The sequence below is a fragment of the Saccostrea cucullata genome, unplaced genomic scaffold (assembly GCF_032062105.1).
Source record: "Saccostrea cucullata isolate Sc308-1 unplaced genomic scaffold, CSIRO_AGI_Scuc_v1 ctg1900, whole genome shotgun sequence".
In the NCBI taxonomy this organism is placed as follows: Eukaryota; Metazoa; Mollusca; class Bivalvia; order Ostreida; family Ostreidae; genus Saccostrea; species Saccostrea cuccullata.
Window position 1 is genome coordinate 57,720 of NW_026933936.1, and position 22,108 is coordinate 79,827.

General features: G+C 33.3%; 1 protein-coding gene across 1 annotated transcript in view; it reads right to left on the reverse strand.

Moving 5' to 3' along the window:
- The window catches only part of LOC134239668 (techylectin-like protein), a 66,628-nt gene that overhangs the window by 17,583 nt on the left and 26,937 nt on the right, over positions 1 to 22,108 (reverse strand). The window contains exons 2-3 of the mRNA XM_062721833.1: positions 19,210 to 19,285; positions 17,840 to 17,976 (exon numbers count right to left, since the gene is read on the reverse strand). Of these exons, the coding sequence (XP_062577817.1) occupies positions 17,840 to 17,976; positions 19,210 to 19,285 (213 nt within the window). The remainder of the gene's footprint in view (positions 1 to 17,839; positions 17,977 to 19,209; positions 19,286 to 22,108) is intronic.

Sequence of the window (22,108 nt, forward strand, 5' to 3'; positions counted from 1 at the left end):
TAACACTGATTTGGAAAGGACAAATACTCAGTTAAGATTCTGAAAAGTTTCAACAAAATCTGTAGTTCCGTTATTTCTATAGCATGGTATGGATCTTTACCTTAATATTATGTTGTACGTACGAATTAGTATGTCGTACATACGTCTTAGTATCTCGTTCGTACGAATTAGCATCTCGTACGTACGACTTCGTATGTCGTTCGTACCACATAGCATCTCGTTCATACGACTTATAGTATTTTTTTTTTCAAGTGGCAGCAAACGCTTCTGTAAAAGACTGACATAATTTTCAAAATTGTTAATTTTTCCTTAAAATCTTAGGTTGAGAAAATAGAGAACTTTCATTCATTCGGCATGTGCATTACCTGTGACAAAATATATCCGAGCATGCAAAGATTTTTTACTCCTTCACCTTGACCTTCACCTTGACTTAATTTCAAATCAACTTCGGTGGTAACTTCTAATTGACATATGATAGGGCGGTCATATTGAGAAAATAAGTTTTTTCCTAAATACTTCAATGTAATTCTTAGATTTCCGTGCTCCACCTACCCTCAGAGGTCATGAATTGAACAATTTAGAATCTATACTGCCTCAGGATGCTTTCACATAAGTTTAAACTTTAATACTCCATTTGCTCTTGAGAAAAAGATTTTTAAATTTTTTTTCCTACATATTTATGGATTCCCTACTGTGGCCCCGCCCTACCATCGGGGGTTATGATTTGAACAATTTAGAATCTATACTTCTCCCAGGATGCTTCCACATAAGTTACAGCTTTTCTGACCCAGTGGTTCTTGATAAGAAGATTTTTAAAGACCCCACCCTATTGTTGTTTCCTTGCCAACTGGTTCTTGAGAAGAAGATTTTTAATGATTTAAATTATATATTTCTTTGTAAAACTTGGATCCTTATTGTGGCCCCTCACTACCCCTGGGGTCATGATTTTTACAATTTAGAATCTACATTACCTCAGGATGCTTCCACATGAGTTTCAGGTTTTCTGGCCCAGTGATTCTTAAGAAGAAGATTTTTAATGACCCAACCCTATTTTGTGTTTTCTTAATTATCTCACCTTGGAAGGGAACATGGTCCTTTATTTTTACAACTTAAATTCCCTTTTAACCAATGATACTTTGTACTAAGTTTGATTTAAATTGACCCAATGGTTTTGAGAGGAAGTTGAAAATGTGAAATGTTCACAGACGGACGGACGGACGGACAAGGGGTGATAAAAAAAACTCACTTGAGCTTTCAGCTAGGTGAGCTAAAAATCATTAAACAATACGAAATTGGAACTGAGCAAACATACCTCAAAAACCAGAGGTTGGATCAGGTGCCATCGGGAGTGAGCATCCCCTGCCGAAAGGCCACACCTGCCAGGTCAGATACGCCCCTTGTCATGATCAAAAAATTACGGAGAAATCCGTCGACAATTCAATGTAAATAAAAGTATAATGGTCCAATAAGTGTGTAAAACGTCAGGCAGCATTTGACTCAATTATAAACTGTATTTGCTGAAAAGATCATTGAATCGATTGTAGAACTAGCGAAATAATGATTTGTATTATAATGAGACTGTTTATATTCTTGTTTCAGTAATTTGTCAATAAATTACCTTTTTTTAGAAATCTTTCATAAGTAGATCTAAAGTATGCTCTTATGTATCGAATCAACTGAGAGATATAAACTCTGTATGTACATGATTAAGGTATATTACGTTTATCATAAAGCATGATAATAGTTTTAAACCAACTATTTTTCGCGTCGTCTTTTATTCGCGATTCATCGGTTTAAAATCAATCCGCGATAATCAATATCCGCGACTGAGGTAACATTCTCTTCAGTAAAATTGGCAAAATGATTTAGTTCGCGGCAATAGAATGAAAATAAACATAATTTGTTAATTGACAATATGTCGTCGATAGATATAAATGTCCAGGTGAGTGCCACCGCGGGTGTGTTCTTCAATTCAGGTATACAGTGCATGTACTATAAAATATACAATAACACACGATTTTATGAAAATATTTGTAGGAATGGGGTTGCTATAAAAGAAAAATATTAATTTTCTTAATTAATTACTCTTTAAAAATTAGCTCCAAATTTTGTCGTTGGAATTAAAGCTATTCTTAAATAGAATGTACATTCATAAGTGTTGTTCGAAAAGTTCTAAGACGATGTCAGTCTTCGTTATTTTTCTCATTAGAAATTTAAAATAAGCACAATGTAATACAGTGTATGTAAAATTTTTTTGTTAATGTGTTGAGTTTCAGTTTATTCGATTTCACAGAAATCAATTTACTTCATTTTAAAAGCAACATGTTTTGTACCCGCAGAGAAAACTTAACGAGAATTCAACGTCAAAACATAGCGTCAAGAATTTCTAAAAAAAAAAATGTTATCCGTATAAATTTCACACAGTAATCCAATGCCCACTCATTTAAATCCTTTATCTAATATTTGATATTAATTTTTTTAAGAATTGCTCTCGTTGTGTAATATCCTTCGATAAGGTTTGAAGTAATATTTGTATCATTGTTTCGGTGTTTTTCCTTTGAAGATCGCTGGGTATTATTTTTAAACATCATGGCTCACTGTGATTTAACAAGAGTGATCTGTGTATCAACTTGAGATAGAGCACGCCAAGGTAATGATGAAACAATTCTAATAAATGACCCATGACCTTAGAGTACACCGAATAATTAGGGGAACAGTAAATACAAAGTTATCCAAACACAGTGAGGGAATACCTTTTTTAAAATAAAAAAAAATTATTTTGCACGTCCATTGTTAAATTCAAAATAAAATTCAAACAGAGGGTTGATTAGAAATTAAAGTTTTTGACTCTCATAAACTTGAAGCATAACAAAACATACACAATGAACTACATGTACATGTACATAAATCAACACATCCAGTTATTTGAAGAATCGCCGTACATCTCGATTAAAAGTGTCACTTTTCCCGTGCGGATATTTAAAAAAGCGGGCGGTAGACGTTACCCGATTGGCTATGTAAATATTTTCATTTCAAAATGAATATTTTCTTTTGATTTTTTTCTCTTATTTTCTTCAGTATAAGTTTATTTTTTCTTTAACTAAGAAAGCAAAAAACCTAGGATCCACCCCCAGAAGTCTGCTTTGTAAATTGTCTTGCCAGCGTTTTGGGAATATGGGTGATTTGCATCAATTACACTTTGCATCAAATACAATTACCAATGAAAAAGGAGTTCGTGATTTGAAAAGTATAGCGCTCTGCATTTCTTAAACTTTAGAATAACCTCGCAATTCAAGTCTGAGCGCCATTGATGACGATTGTGATTTTACGCTATTGCAATTCTCGATGCAAGCTGAAATTATGAAGGAAAATTCTTTATGTCACTTATGTCACTCGTAAAAATACCAAATGGGCAATTTAAACGTTCAAGGAATACCGCACGGGAGAATAGACTTTTTTTACCTAAACTCCAAATCACTGGAGTGTCCATTTGTGTTGGAATTAATAAAACAAAAGGGCTCGGAATATTTACCTTATTTCCTGCATATGTAGTGCATTGTGTGCATTGTTACACTTTAACTTTACGAGAGTCAAAAATATTAATTTCCAAATGCCTTGTCTGATTGAATTTAATTTTGGATGTAAAAACCAACGTGCAAAATTGCCGGATTTTTTATAATAGGGAAGGCATTCCTTCACATTGTTTACATTACTTTGTATTTACTTTTCCCTACTCGGTGTAAGGCCATGAGTCATTTATTAGAATTGTTTCATCATTTCCCTGGTGCGCTCTATCTTGATAGATCACGGTTGTTAGATCACATTTAACAATTATGTATCAAAAATAAAAACATAGTGATTTTCAACGGAAAACACTGAAACAATGATTCAATTTCTTTTATTACTTGACGCTGCTTTCACAGGATAAGCAACTCTGAAGCATCCATGTTTTTCCTTGACGTTCCAATTTTCAAAAGGTTTTTGATCAATTTTTACAGTTAAACCGTTTTTTCACAGATCGTACTCATTCGATACAGAGTCTCTGTCACTCAAATACTGACTGTACTCTTTGTATTCAGAATTGTTCCTGAGAAAAACACAAAACTGCTGCTCCGTGACGTTCTAAAACGTCATCATTTTGTCGTTTTGTATAAGAAGTACTTATCTTTTCTACTTGATTTCTTTTCAACAAAGCTAAATATTACGGCATAATTTGGAATACAAATGGATCTAACAAATCTGCAATTGAATTTTAGATTGTTTTTGTTTGTACTTATTTTAGAGAGAATATGACTACAGACATGATTTAGTTTATTGTGTGTAACTTATGCAATCCGATTTTTGCTTTTTTTTTTAAATCTGGATAAGTTTTGAATAAATTTTGATATTTAAAAATAAATTAATAAAAAATATCGGGATTTATTTTTTTTAAATATCTCTTCCTAAGTTTGATAGCATATGACATCAAATAAAAAAAAATCATGTCAGAAGTCCACAAACTTTTTTGAATAACCCTCGTATAGATACCTTTTAACAGAATCCGACTCGGTTCACTCAGATCCTCCTGGACATTGTTCAAAGTTTCATTTACAAACACTGTGAAACTCGAGAACTTGTCCTCCATCTTTTTAATCTGTCTGGCAAGAACTTCTACGCCACTGATCTGTAATGTGGCGTTCATTTCATTCATTTGGTCTTGGAGAGCCTCAATTCCTTCGGTCATACCTCGATCATTGTTTTCCAGAACCAGACTTTTATTTCGAATGTCATCATCAAGATCTTTTATTTTATGAAGGTTCTTTTCTACGTCATTCACATGTGATTTATTCAGAGTGTTTATTCTCTCAAATGTGCTCTGGTCTGACGACTTCAATGTCGCTATATCTTTTCGAACACCTCTTTCTATTTGCTTTATTGTCTTATTTAGCAAATCAAGTTGTTTTTCAAAAGCCAAATTTTTCAAGGCTAGTTTGAGATTTTCATCGTGGAGAGCTACCGTTTTGCTTTTGAGAAAAAGTATTTCCGTCTGATTAAGGTTTTGAATTTCTTCCATCGTATAGTTTCTATTAGCATTCATCGTGCCGTAGACGACCCTCAATTCCTCTTTAAGTTTGCTGTTTTCTTCCTCAATTACTTGATTTCTAGTTTCCAAGTCCTGTAATTCCTTTGTCACCTCACTAAGCTTTGCCATGATATCCAGTCTATTGTTTTTGTTGTCTATGGCATCCATCACTAAATTCTGTATTTTTTGCACCATAGAGAAGCGGACCAGACTTTCCTGATTCAGAATGTCACGTAGGACGCTGGACGCTCTACCTGACACGGTGCTGGGTAACAAACTATTATCGATAGAGGCTTTTTCAGGTAATAGTAATTGCCCAAAGGTCCTGCTCATATACATAGAGAGTATTAAACATAGTATTCGTAGACACTCCATCTTTGCCATAGGTTTTTGTGCATAAGAGGGAATTTTCTTGGTTTTATATTGTGCAGAACTGAGCGTAAGTTATGTACGCGATGATTAAAGCATTGAGATAAGTGTGTTTTTAGCAAAAAGATGAAAGGTTCAATCTCTGTTGAAAATGTGCAGATTGAATTAATACATATCAAAGACGAGGTACAATAATGAAGCATTTGTTGGAAATTGAGTTAATTTAAAGGCGGTTTTGGGTTATGTTTTCAGTTTCTACTTTTTATGAAAACATTTTATCCTGGATCTAATCACTAATATTTACGTAATAACCGAGTCAAGTTAGTTTAAATAATTATTTAGTTCCTAATTAAAATCATGTTTGTTGACTTTTAAAGAGACCCTGGTCTGTATCATGAGTTTTTGCTAATAAAATAAAAGCAGATTTCTCACACAAAGTAAGCATTAAACGTGATCATATTTTGGCAATTACGAAACGAAACAGCTGTATATCCTCAAAATTTTCAAATGCTCTCTTTCTCTCATCTACTTTCACAAATATCTCTTTTTTTTAATTGAATTGGTTTTCCTTTTCATTCTTTTAGAAGTGTCCACACTACCTTGTAATGTCGCTGCATCTTTGAGACCATAAATTTCTGCATTCATTACAATGTTATTGTGTTTGATGACCAAAGTTTTATTTGAAGCAATCCTCATAATCTGTCATTTTTATGAGGTTGCCTTTCACGGTGCCTATTTGATATCCATGGATTATTCATATTTTCAATGTCATTTACTGACCAAGTTTGACATAGCTTTTTTTGGCTTTTCATCTCTCTATACTGTAATCTCTTCTAACTACGTTTCTTCTATCGTTTTTGTGTCGGTAGCATACATCACTAAAATTTATAATTTTTGTACCATAAAAGCCTACCAAACTCTCCTGAGTGAGAATGTCCCGTAGTACAGTATACATAGGACGTTTAACCAGTCACGGTTTTAGGCAATAAGGCATTTTCTTTTCATAATTTTTGCTTTCATATTAACGTTTTAAGGCAAATAGAGTATTAAGTGCAAGGAGAATATTAAGCACAATATTTGTAGAATCCCCATCATTATTGATGAATAATTGGAATTGCTTAAATACATTATAGCACTGGTCGGTGATGATCTAAAAAATACAAGTATCTGTATTGTTTTTTCTAGATCTGTTGAAATGGTGACTTGATAGTTAATATACTTTTACTCTGAAATGGATATTGCGTCTCAACTGAAGGGTATATTTCCACTCTATTTTCTAATGAACTTATTTAGTTACTGATCTTATGAGTTGCTAATTATGTAATGCAAGCCTCAACGAAGCCTAAATCATAAACTCTTGCTTGTTAATTTAAAAAGAATATTTATCCCATGCCACAGGCACCTGATGTTACTTATTGCAGCCCGGAGGACCGGGCTGCTCTATACATATTAGTTTTTAGTGTTGGTGTATGGGGATTGGGGTGGGAGTAGTTATCAGAATTAAAGTTTTTCTAAACATTGAAAAGATTGTTAATCAGAATGTTCTTTCCGTTTATAAATTACGAGATACATAAAATATTTACTTTCATAAAGCGAATCTGTAAAAATATAAACGTTTTTCAAATTTAATATATATAGTTGCTCATCATTTACCATCGAAAAAACGACAGGTCCCCATTTTTAGAACATCGAATTTTACTTCTCGGATAAAAACGTTCTCTGCACAGTTCGTGTTTTATATTAGAATATTGAAAAATAACATACATTTTTAAATATAGGTGATGCGTGTGTCTAACTTCAATTTATATTTTATGCAGTCAACATTTACTCGAGGAATCCATCAAGTTTAAAATGGTATCGCTTTTTATTAATTTTTATCCGACTACAAGTTTTCAAAATATTCTTCTCCATCAATTAGACGCATGCCTTTTCACACATATCGAAGCGGTTTGATGATCAAGACTCATTTTCATAATTGTTTACTTGATATATTTCCCGGGCGACAATTGATGGTTACATCAATGTTTTCTTGTTTTTCTTTTAATAGGCCTTTCAAGTGCCGCTAGGGTTCGCTTTTATGAACGATAACTCACTGCTGAAACTTTAAAGCAGGCCCGATGTATCTAATTGTTTACATGCAAGTCAGTTTTTAGCATTTCCTAAGTGTTCCTTTGCTGTCAGTAGAATCCAGTGGTTTTAAAATTTAGCTCAGATGTTAAGCTTATTTACTGTGTATTTGCGGACAACGTTTAACAACATATATTTAAAATTTTTAATTAAAATAAAAAGTGAAATCTACCCTCTTTCTCAGTTATAACCTAATTAAATTTTTATACTCGGTCGTTCCCCTTCGTGCTTCGTAACACAAATAAGATAATCAATTGTTGCATATACTTGTAAATATATGTTTTTTAGATAGGAAACGAAAAAGCGCGAACACAAAAAACATGACATTATATTTTCTACTTCACAACAGTCGTCAAAGAGAGTTAAAAATATTGAATATAGTCTGTTCTCCATTCATTCGACCCTGTTATTTCAGGTAGAGTGAAGGCATTCTACTTCTTTTGGTCAACACTTTTGTGTACAAAACAATGTAAGGAACCCTTTTGTGTGCATAACAATACCAATGCCGAAGCAGCCTATATGTCATTGCTATAAACGATAACTCATAAATCGGCACTTAGTTGGTCATTTTTCACACCTGAGTTACCTGTCCTTAAAACACAACATCGTAAAAGTCAGTTATAAATGACTAATATTTTTAAATGATTTAATAAAAAGTATGTATAAATTATATTTTTGATATTTTCATGTACCTATAAACCTATCTATGCAACGTTTTTCTTATCATATGTGCAACTTGAGAAATTAGTTGAAAGGCCTACTTTTAATAAAGAATATAGCCGTATCTAATAATAAATGTTTATTAAGTAACGTCAGGTGCCTGTGTCCCGTGCAGATAAAATCATTTTAAATGCTTTTATTTTTTGGAAACTGGGAAAACTCTCAGAAATAGATAAACCTTATTTACTTTTGTTTTATTCTAACAATGTAAAAATGTTAGTCACAAGAAAATTACGTAAACTGCTCTAGATAGTTTGCTTTCTGGCATAATAATGCGCGTTATAATGATCCTTACCCCCGCGACTCCAGTGCAAACGATCTAATCACTGCGCCACTCGGGCGACGTAATAATCAAGTCCTTACTCCGCGACTAAAGAGCAACGATATAACAGCTGCGCCACGCGGGCGACGTAATGATGAAGTCCTTACTCCGCGACTCTAGAGCATACGTTCTAACCACTGCGCCCCACGGGCGAGGTTATGATAAACTCCTAACCCCGCGACTCTAGAGCAAACGGTCTAACCGCTGCGCCACATGCGTTATAATAACGGGCGACATAATGATCAAATCCATACTCCGCCACTCCAGAGCAAACGATCGAACCGCTGCGCCATGCGGGTGACGTTATGCCCAAGTCCTAACCCTGCCACTCGATGGCAAACGAATTAACCGCTGCGCCACGGGGGCGACTATAACGCATTGATATTTGCATTGGGTAATCTATATATACGTTATCAATTAGAGTAATCATCATTAAAATATTTTAGAAGGTAAAATTTCACTCTAGATTTATTGATTACTTACCCATTGACTAAAATTCATCAGACTATATAGATACCTCTGAATGTAGAATCAACAACATTCTACTCTTACTGCGCATTAAAAGTTTATTTAGAAATTCTTAAAATACATAATGATATCGGTCTTAGTGACACGTGGATATCGTGGTTTGTATAGATCAAAATTATTATATTGTTGAGAAATTGTAATTATAATAATTTGTCACTGACAGCGTAAAGAAAAACCATTCCATCTATAATTATACATATTCCCTGTCAGATTTTTTATTCGGATTTACTCTATATGAAATGCCTCACTACTTTTCATGGCACTTGATCCCATTTTTAAAGTTTAAGAGTCCAGTGTTTACTCTGCTCCCACTTTGTATTGTATCAATGTACTTTGGGCTTGATTACTTTGCGCTATCTTCTTATATTTCATTGAATTGAAATATATTTTAAGTGTCTTCTTTTCTTCGCTATTTTTTAAAAACTTGGTTGCCATTATTATAAAATGTTTTTTTATTATTATTATTATTTGGACCATAGTTTATAATGAGGTGGCTATTGTCTACATAATGTTGCTAATACATCAAGTCAAGGTCGTTGTTTTGGACAACGATCATGTAAGCTGCAGATCTTTGGGTTCTGGTTTTATACATTTGTCTTTGACCAATAAGCTACAGATCATCTTATGCAAGAAAAATGCAATTTTAGCTTACTTTTGAGGAGAATTTCTCCACTTTATAGCTTTGGCCAATCAACCATCTTTCGCTCCCTAATTTTACATTCTGTGTCCACGCAGCACTGTTAAGGCCTACTACGAGAAATCAATGGAAAATAGACGTGCAAAAAGGGGGTCCTTTTTAAAACTGAATTTATTTTAATTAAGCTGTTTTATTATCACAGAACACAAATACTTATTGTAATAGCATAGTATAACCCACTCTGTACTGTATGAAATTTGGTCCCATCGATGGACAGTCACGTGATGAATGCATACTTCGTGTACTGAATGTAGGTCATGAACAAATTTCAATATCGCAAGGGCATACCCTAGCTGAAATAAAAAATTCAAGTTATTATTTGTATCTGCATACTTTGTATTTTCTGAAAAGTGCTGCTGCTTTGAATAGATATCGCGTTTTAATAGTTAAATTTTCAGGTAAATAAGCCAATATCGAAATATGTTTGACTTTTACCAAATATTTTGTGTACTTAAAAAATCACGCCCTCGATTTAAAGAAAGCAGCAGCACTTTTCAAGTTAAGAAAATATCCTTTATCTATATTCAAAAAATGGTTAAGATCTATGAAGTGTATGCCCTTGCGAAAGTGCGATTTTATGAGGCATCTCGATGTAAAATATACGTAACCTGTACATAAAAACACGACATAATTAATAAAACACATTCTCTTGATAATCAATTAATAATCGCACTAAACAAAGAATATGCATTGGTATTAATCGACTATTTAAAACCTGTAAATAATATTCCGTTTAATAATAAAACGCATTTTTCATTGTTAAAAAATTCCTCAATCTGCCTCTCACAGCACATGAAATACGTCATTTTTACCAAAATGACGTCATGTTTACAAGTTCATCGCAATCAGTGCTTTGTCTATAACCAGCTACATGGAATTTAACTAGCAAGTTTTTTAAATGCATTGATACATTTTATTGTTGTTTATTACGCAAATACCGTTAAAAGGTGCAAACTATTTCATTTTCAGGTACAATGAGAAATACATAAAAGTAATATTTTTGTGTGACGTCACAGTAAACTTTTCCCGTATAAATTAGGCCCCGCACCCTTATTCAAGCCTTAACAATGCTGCGCAAGTATATATTTCATCCACCTCCCAACCATTTATAGTTGTCTCTAAATGCAATAAACTCGATTGAAGTGAATTTTAGCAATCCAGCTAATAATTTTAATCAAGTAAGTTTATCACTAGTAGAGATGACTACAATGGGTTGGGAGATGAATAAATTATTAAGATTATTTAAAAAATATGCCTAGAATTAGGTTGTGAAAGGTGGGTAATTGACCGATGCTGGAAAGCGGAGAAATTCTCCCCAAAAGTGCACAAAAATATTGCACCGTAAATTGCACTTTTTTCATTACGGGGTCTGTAGCGTTATAGTCAAAGACAAACATATTATAAAACCATAACGCTACAAATCTACAGCTACGATCATGCAGGAGGGATGATAAGAAAGTTCGCGAACTATATCTATATAAATAATTTACAAAATCACAATTCAGATCAGAATGAAATTTGGTACACATAGAGTCATGTATATTTTTTTAAAAATGACATATGTAAAAAAATGTTTTGTTCAATATTTGTGACGTCACAAAGCGAAAATGACGTCAATAGGTAAAATATCACTTGTGCTTAAAAATGGTTGACTCAGTAGTATTCGAGCAACAAATGGTTAAAAGTTAAATGTATATCTTGGAGATTCCTTAGCAGAAACATAGTAATTTGTTTACGGTTTATGAAGACAAAAGACTTTCCAGAAGTTTTGTCATAATTTTGATTGATTGTTTAAGAGAAGGAAGGGAGATGTTTAAGAATAATGCTTGTTCTGTTGCTCACTGAAAGAAAGCTGGGGAAGACATGCGTCTTTTGTTAAGGAATTTGATATGAGAAATCGCCAACTTACAGTTAGAACAATATGTGAATATGTGTACAATTATATAATAATTACATCCCGAAAATGTCGATTACTTTAGGCTTTAAACACATCAGATATGATATAAAGATGGTGCCCATACTTTATCCGCATTAAACAAATGACGCTCCAAAGACAAGAGATTTAGGTTATGATGGCCACCATGCTCATTCTGGAAAAAGGATACCATAATCCCCCTATATTATCGAAATTTGGCTATTTTTGACAAATGGACTGTTTTTATTATAAAAAATAACTTATACGAGTCGAAGAAATCTTAAAGCTTCTTTGACAATACTCTACGGAGCATGGTTGGAACAGTTGCAGATGCACGTTAAAATTGGAGGGGACTACTTTTAAAATTGTTCAACACAAAAAACTTATATAGCATTTCTGCTGTTGGAAGCAATTCAATTCGCTCGCGAAATATTTGATCACCCCACGTTATTCATCATCTACATAAATATGATGTATCAAACTACTCACTCTTATCGCATAACTTTTTTCAGAAATGTCAAGTTCAAGGCATTCTTTCGGTATCTTGTAAAAATAACCTCTATGTAAATGCAGTTGTCATTCTTAATATGTGTAATATATATAGAGAGAGTCTACGGATGATGTTTTCTTTATTTTAAATAATAATTGTGAGATTTCCTATGAGAGATCTATTCTACATTTTATTTAATCACACGTTGCAAACTTTGTCCTCTAATTTTCCTTTTGCTGGCTATCATAGAAATTATTGCATTCTAAAATTTATATCATAAAATTTTATAATTCATATTTTATATTTAGTAGTAGTTTTTTTTTTTAATCAAAAATGGAGAAAGAGCTTTCTGTTGGACATGATTCTATATATTATAACTTATAAAACTTAAGATATCATAAGTGGGTATTACGTCATCAATGGTAACTATATCATCTTCTTACAAAATAATTGATCATGGAGAATATTTTAATTAAAAAATATATCACTTTTACAGAAATAAACAAAATTAAAAACTTTTGCGGAAATTAGTAACTTGTATTAGAAAATAGTATTTCAGTTTTTAGTCTACAACGTTATAATCTATACACAGAAATGTAACTTTAATTAGACAATAAAATGATTTCTTAGTTGTTAGTATTTGAAATATTGTCGTAGCTGTTTCAGAAAAAATACATAACCCGCTTAAACGCTTAATTTTTTTTTATTTATATTTACATGTATGAAAGAAAACATTCATTTTTTTTATATTATGTTGTATTTAAGACATATATGTCAAAAGACTCCTGTACCTCCCGTTTAAGATGCCACATAGGCTCCGGTGTATCATGTGACTCAAAAAACATAGCTTAGTCTGTCGATATGCTTTTTGAGACTGACGATTATTGATTCACTTTAGTTTGTGTTTCTTATCATCATCATAGTCTTCTTGAGTGCTTCGTGTCTCTTTTTCCAGCTATACCATACCGGGTGCTTAGCACTTGTCACATTAGAACTGACGTACTGCCCGTTAAGATTTGAGCTATGACAGGCCGTATACCACCAGGCTCCGTGAAATGATACAGCACAGTTACTACTACTCCTGTCGTTGTCCTGGTCTTTAGTCGTAAAATTCATTCCACTGTGACCAGTCAGACTGTCACCTGGAATAAGATATAAGTAACCGTGAAGTTAACTGATGCGATTTGCTTTTTAAAAAATAATAATACAGTGGACATTTAGATATCCGGACGCCAGATATTCGGATACTTCAGTATCCGAGCAATTTTTCATTGGAACGAAATTTTTTATACGTTATTTTGTCCTAACTGGTAATTGAGGTATCAGTACGCTTCACATATCCTGACAAATTGGATAGGACCAAAGCGTCCTGTTAAACGAGGCTCCACATCGTATAGTAAAATATCAAAACTGTAGTAAATATCGTCCTGTGTATTTATTGTACAGCATTTACATAACTTTAATCTTAAAATACAACTTTCATGAAAAATCATATATGCAGAGACCCTCAACTCGACGTTCAGGCAAATCGACAAATAAACTCGTAAATTATATCTATTAAGGTGAATTTGAACTAAAAGACGCCAAATAGGCGTTCAAATCTGTTTTATATCTGGATGTTAGACTACAGACGATAAAAGTCGACAAACAACATGACTTCAGCTTTTCTGTTGTGAACTTATTTATACAATGGTCCATCACTTGCATAATGATGACATTGTTCATAATTATCTACCAACTGACTCAATACGCAGTTCTAAACTAGAAACCAAGGCCAACTAGTAAAAAATACTTATTGTTAGGAGAATTTTAACAACCCATTTAATTTTTTTTCTTAAGGAAGCTCTAAACACTGCACACTAAAGAGCTCGACTTATAGGGTAGCTTTATGCAGTTAGAGTCATCTCCCTTAGAAGAAAGATTTTAAAAAATGTTATTAACAGTTAATTACATGATTTGTAAAAGATCAGAATATTTTTACCATTAAGTAAGACCACGAATAAATTATTGAATACGCAAGTTTCGAAATTATCTCCCTTGGTGCGCTCTTTCGTTAAGGAGGGCAGTTTGGTTGCCGCGTAAACAAACAGGTGGGACAGATATTTATTATTGGATATATCGCATCATCGATATGCTGGTTTATCGTAACTATATATTTGTAAGTTTGCACTGTTCAACTCGAGAACAACCGAATTAAAGTAAAGGTGTCATTTTTGTAAAGCAAAAAAATCGGAACAAAAAAGAAATTCAGTGGATGTGAGACTTTTCAGACGTGGGAAGAGATATATGGACCTCTAATAAATATGGTAAACATGAATCTGATCATTACATGTCGGCAATCTAAATGACACATTGATTTTTTTTACCTTATTATAACTTCAAAAAACCCACTAACTTTTTAGAGAATGTTTGTACAATCAAGAAAATCTTTTACTTTTATGAAGACCACGACGTTTATTTCGTTTTCAAGTACCCTATAATTGAAAGTAGATTTATAAATAAACACAGTTGAGCTTGATTAAGTCATAAAATGCATCACTGATTAACATCTATATCTTTCTATAACATTAAATAAATTTTAAAAGCCATCGTTCATTTATTTATGCACGTTTGTATACATAAGCAAACTGTCCCACCTCCATGCTGAAATGGATACTTTTTGCGCCTCTATCACAGGAGAGTTACAATCTCGAAACTGGCGTATTCATTTTTACATTGATTTTCCTAATGTTTGTAAACAACAGTGATTTCTGATCACAAATAGTCCACAGTCTAAGAACATTTTTTTCCTGCAGAAATAAGGCAGGTCCGTACCCTGTGTTACAAATGAAACTTCTCAATGTGCACACCATTATATGATACATTTTTCTCCAAGTCCAAAAAACAGTTTCTGTTAGTGTTTAGAGATTCCTTAAAACAAATTCTACTGTCATTATAATGACTTTTTGTAAAAACAACCAATGGATGGGACGTATTTTTGTGATGTATTTCATCAAGAAACGTCAAAGTTCTTGAACAAAATTTGCGCAGCACTTCTCTGTCAACTTGATCAATTCAGGGGATCACAGTGGGTGCAATCCCTTGACAGGGGATACCCACTATTCCTTGGCACCTGATTCCGCTTGCATATTTTCTTTATTTTATTCACATAAAACCTGTGACATCACAATCAATATTTTGACTATATTTTAATATTATGAATTTTATAATTCGAATTTAAAATTCACGCTATTGTTAAACTTTTTATCAATAAAGGGAAAGGAAAGTATTAACAGCATAACACGTAAACCTATAATAAACACACCTGCGGTTCCTGAATACTCCGACACAGTAAGTACGTATTTACTGTCTTCATTCCCGACATAAAATGTGGAGTACTGAGCGTATGCTTCAGCGCCATCAAAATCTTGTAGCTCAACCCGCGGCGGAGTTCCTGGTCCTTGTTCTTTGTCAGCTCATATATTGCGTCATTTCCTTTTATATAGAAAGCAAAAATATTATTTTATTTAACACCAGAATGAATGCGTTTTGATGTCTAGAAAGCTGAAATTGCCTTCTATTTTGGTTTGGACAATAAATGAATCTCATAAAAATATCAAACAGTACAATATTTTAGAATGAAAAATGTTTATATCCAGTACTTACAACACAGAAATTTTATCAACTTTTGAACTAGGTAAAATTATTCTTTGAATTTTTTCTGAAGATTTGTTATGCGTTTCTTATATTGATAGTGAATCTTGCCATCTTGTTTTTGATTAAAGTTCGGGATATTCATGATCATGTCCTCATGGAACTATTGTAGGTTCACTATTTGGACTCTAAAGTATAAGTGAGAAAAAAAGACGGAAATATTTTAAAAACCTTTCTTAAGACAAAACCAATGTGACCCTTATGGGATTGTAACCGAGAGATCTCTCGTTTCATCTTATCAAAGATTTCTGTTGATATTGAATATTTAAAACAAAGGAATTTCTTGATCATAACTTTCTATTTCTCGTTAGACTAGTACCTAATTAATTAATTGTCTCGAATGGATTGAAAATCAATGCATTCTATGTAAAGAAACCTAAAGCAATTTCGATTAATACCTAACCTACTATATAAATTGTAATTAGGCATTTTGTACTGTTTCACGATTTATTTTATGTTTTTGCGTGATCATTAAACAGTCGAACTGTTGACCGGGCCTCAGAATGAACTGTTGACTGTTTAAAGAGTCATCGTGATATTCAAGCGTTTTGATGATCTCGACATCACTTTTTACCTGCTATATAATTAATTGAATTGAAATAAAACACACAATCAATCAATCAATTTATTGAGTTAAACTTTAAATTATTAAATATTAATTTAATATTTATATTGTGTGTTCAGCTAATTAATAGACAAGTATGTGAATAAACGGTTGTTAAAACTCTTCATTGATTTTTTGTGTGTCTTTATTACAATTTAATTAATTATATAATAGGTTAGGTAATAAAACTACTCGGTGAAACAGTCAAACTGTTGTCCCTCAGTAGTGGGGAAGACCTGGGAAAAGGCCTCGGGCAACAGTTTCCCAGGTCTTCCCCACTACCTCGGGACAACAGTTTGACTGTTTACCTCGTAGTCATTAAATAAGTGTATACTGTTAAACCAAGAAAATGTATTAAAAAATTAAGTCAAATAGTGTAGACAATTTTTTTTATATAAAACGCCAATAAAGATTCTTTATTATTTTTTAAAGAAGAAATAAACCTTACCGATCCAGTAATTTTTAGATGGATCCCCAAAGCCTTGTTTATATGCTTCCCAATTCCGGTAAAAGTATGTCGATCCGTCTTGTCTTCTTTGTATTACCCGTAAGACGTCATCTTTTTTAAAATTGATTTTAAATTCAGAAAAAAAACTATTCCACAAGACAACAAGACAAGCTACTAATAAAAAAAAGTTCTTTAACAAGAATTTTAGCTTTTAACCTACGTTTCTCGCAAGTTCTACATATCATACGTAAGATCATGAGTAAGATTATTGTTTTTATAATAAATCTGCTATATGTATTATCCATTTTTATGGTAAATACATTTAAGGTCGGGTAAGTCCACTCTAACAGGGGTGTTTACTCCTCTTAGGCAGCTGATTCCACCTCAAGCGTTTCCAGGCATCCTTGTTTTGTCATGTTCACGTTTTCATTTATTTTCGTCCCGTGGGGATCCGGGTTAGAATAGGTCCTCAGTACCCCCTTGCTTGTCGTAAAAGGCGACTAAATGGGGCGGTCCTTCGAATGAGACCGTATAAACCGAGGCCCATGTCACAGCAGGTGTGGCACGATGAAAATCCCTCCCTGCTCAATGGCCCTGAGTGCCGAGCATAGGCCCAAATTTGCAGCCCTTCACCGGCAATGGTGACGTCTCCATATCAGTGAAATATTCTGGAGAGGGACGTTAAACAGTATACAATCAATCAATCAATCATTTATTTTCACTGGATTTATTATACCTGGTATCAATCACTGTTCGTTTTACTCACCTTTTACACTGATAAGTACTCAAAGAAAAAATATTATAGTGAAAGGAAATTCCTTGAGAATGTATCATTTTCTTAACTTTATAACAAGTTGTACTTACCGTCCACCCTCCTCCATCTGTACTCATGTCACAGTAAACAAGCTTTTCTTCGAAGGCAATGAATACTGTGTATAATCCATCTCTTCGAAACCTATTCGGGAATTTCCGTAAAATTTCCCAGCAATTCTTTGAAAGAACTAAAAAATATATGTAGATGAATGTACTTTGAACACTGAAGGATATGGAGATAAAATGTTTCTCTTTTATTGTAAGTTTTGAAAGAAGGATATGGAGATAACGAACAGTATTCAATCTCAAAGTCCATAAAACAATATAAAATAGGAGCAGAGTAAACACGGACCTCCGAAACATCAGAGATGGGATCAGGTGCCATGGAGGAGTGAGCATCCCCTGCCGACAGGTCATACCCACCGTGTGCTCCTTGTCATGATCGGGAAATAAGGGGAAAATCCGTCCTCAATTCATGCAGTGTATAAATGATGGACTAACAATAAGTATGAAAAACGTCAGCAAGCATTTGACTCATTGATAAATTGTATTTGCTGACAAGATCATTGTATCGATCATAGAACTTACGAAATGGTGACTTCAAACGAGATTGTTTAGATTCTTGTTTCATAAACTTGCCTCGTTTTAGAATTTGTTCATACGTAGAGCATGCTCTTTCGTATCGAATCAACTGATATATGTATGCAGGTGATGAAGGTATATTGCTGCATAAGTTAGGGAAAATGACGATAGAAAAGTTAAAGTCATCACGTTTATCATAGAGCTTGGTTTTTAGATTACCATTAACGTCTTTTTGAAGTAAGATGTCCAAGTATGAAACAGATGTGTCAAATTCTGGTATCTTTCATCACCAGGAAGTATCGTATCGACGTAGGAATGGAAATGACCATTGTTAATTAACAATACGTCGTCGTGATATCTTAACGTCGAGTTGAAGGCCACAGTAAGTGTTTTCTTCTTTACACGCATAAGATTTTGCACAAATTCTGCTTCATATGAATATAAAAATAGGTCCGCAAATAACGGAGCGCAATTGGTACTCATGGGAATTTCAATTCAATGGATTGTTGGAATACCTGGTCTCCAAAAACCACATAGCTTATATATTGTCAATCAGAAACTCAAGCATCTCTTTGATTTCAACTTCAGAGTACTTGTGTGCAAATAATCATTTACAAAAGGATTAAGTAGATTAAGTATTGTGATATTTGAGTGCACGCTATGTAAGATTCAGTGATGGAAGAGTCTCAGCTTAGTCAATCTGTACAGACGACATGTTTGCATGTAGTATAATTTACTGACTGATGAACGACAATAGTTTTCATAAGATCTTGAGGAAAAAATATTCATTTTACCTTTGAATATAATTCCATGCTTAAATATCAAGAAATGCCTTATACCTTTTGACGATACCAATTTCAGTTCATTCACAACGTCAGCATCCTCCTGTGTTTCATTGTAAGGAACCAGAATGTCCTTCTTCTTTCTCAATCTCTCGAAAATGTCTACACTGTCCAGTATTGTCACGTTTATTTCATTCATTTTCTCTCTGAGAACCTGAATTTCTTTTTTTATTGCACGGTCATCATTTTTTAGGACGGCGCTTTCATTTTTTCAGATTGCTTTCAAAAGTGATAGTTTGCGATTTATTCAGTGTTTTAATTTTTTCCAACGTCATATTTTAATTGCATTTACTGACCCATAAATCGCTTTTAATTTCTCTTGAAGTTTGACATTTCCCTTCTTCATTACTTGGTATTTTATCTCCAAATTCCCTAAGTCTTTTGTTACTTCGCTAAGTTTCGATTTTATGACTTGACTATCAGTTTTCCTGTCGGTAGCATCCATCACTAAACTTTGTATTTTTTGTACCATAGAGAAGCGCACCAAACTTTCCTGATTCAAAATGTCCTGTAATACATTTGACGATTTATTGGTTACGGTTTTAGGCAACAAGCCATTTTTGATAGAATTATTGCCTTCTGTTAAAGGCATTAGGGCAAATATTCTGTTTAAGTGCAAAGAGAGTATTAAGCATAGTACTTGTAGAATCGCCATCTTCGCAGTGGCAATTGATGAATAAAGAAACTGTTTAAATACAATGTAACACTGGGCGTTGACGATCTAATTAAGAAGTACAAGTACCTAGAATTTGTTGTTTTTTCCGCCGAAAAGATGGCATTGCTTGTACGCAAAAGTAATTTAGCAACTGACCTTATGAGTCTCTAATACATTTTATCTGCAATCAGGAACTCTTGATTCTTAATATAAAAAATATTGATCACTAAAAATAAAAATTATAGACCTTAAATTTTGGCAATTGAGAAAATTGTTAAGAAGATATGGGCCATATTAACTTATTATACTTGTACTGTAAACCCACGGACATGCACCAATATTTGAATTTTAGATCGTGCCACCATCCCATACAAAACGTAATATTCCGTTTAATTTCGCACAAAGATAAAACCCTACGATGTAGACGTCTGGAAGAATCAAAAATATATTTACGACGACAAAATTATCCAATGGATCTAATAAACATTGGAATAAAAAAGGCATCCGAAATTCAAATAGAGGACCTAAGGATTCGACGCCATATAGACGACACCAATGATGACGGGAAAATAGCCTTTTGGGTTACCCATAACCCAAGGAACAGAAACATCCTTATGGACGCTAAAAGATTTTATCCCATTTTAGAACAATCGGAAAACATAAAAACTTTAGTTCAACCAAATGATATAATAAATAGTCGACGACAAGCACCAAATCTTTAAAAAACTGTAAACCAAGGCCAGCTTTACTAGAAAGGAGGAAATTCCAACCATTAAAAAATGCGGAGATCCGAGATGCAGACCGTGTACATATTTAGAAGAGGGGGATGAAATCCAACTTAAATCGGGAATGGAAATTCGTACCAACTCATCAGTGAACTGTAAATCGGAAAACGTCATCCACTGTGCCATCTGCCCGACCTGTAAAGAATACTATATTGGACAAGCGGGAAAACTTAATGCCAGTATGGCACGCCAAATTCACATCAATAAGCAAAACGTAGTTTCACACTCGATAAACTAGGTTTATCGGTTGTAAACTATAGTTTACGGACTATAAACTATATTTAACGACGTTAATCTATATTTTACATCTGTAAACTATAGTTAACGCGATAATCTATGCATCATAACCGTAAACTATACTTAACACCGAAAACAATCATTTGCGATTGCAAAAGATTATCTGATAAATACAGTATCAAGATTGTAAACTATGGTTTACAACTCTTGACTATAGTTAATGATCGTAAAGCGCTTTGAGTAGCATTTATGCTAGAAAAGCGCTATATAAATCCAATTATTATTATTATTATTATTATTAAATTATAGTTTACAGACGTGAATCTATGTTTATCAACAAAATCTATGGTTAACGTTTTTTTAATGACAGATAAACTTAGATTAGCATTCGTCAACTATAGTTAACAACCGTTAAATATAGGTTTGCAGACGAAAACTATACTTAACGAATCGTTAACTATAGTTTAAGGTTTGCAAACTGTAGTTTACAGCTTATAAACCTACTTTATCAATTGTGAAACTACGTTTAGCTCATTTTTGTGAATTTGGCGTGCCATATGCCAGGGTTCTTGTGCACAAACAACAAATTGAAGACCCTAGTGTGCGTATTACACCGTGTTGTGAACATTTTGCAAAATGTTGCAAAGGAATATTTAAGATTTTCCCATTTTATAAACTTCCAGATGAAAACGAAAATATACGTTTGGCAAAGGAAGACTATTTTTTCAACCTCTTTAAACCCAAACTTAATCGCAAATGATACTGTATATTTTATATAATGTGCGAAAATTAGTGCAAGATTTGTACATCACCTAATACGCCAACTTAACGCTAACTTGATCTATTATGACTTCACAATGAACGGTATGCTTTTGATGTTACCAGGTAACCTACCTGACATTTGTATAACTGCCTGAAGAGCAGAACATGGTGAAAGCGCTTGCAGTACTTGTATTATGATATTTTTGGATTTACACTTTTAAATATACCAAAAACTGTACCGATTCTTGATTTTATTTTTGAAATTATATATATATATATATATATATATATATATATATATATATGGAAATTATCTCTCCTTCTGTTATTTTCCGATCACGATAAGGTGTAAACGGCGGGTTCAATCAATCGATAGAGGGATACTCACTCCTCTAGGCACCCGATCCTACCTCTGATGTTTTAGAGGTCGTGTTTGTTCTGCTTCAATTGTGTATTG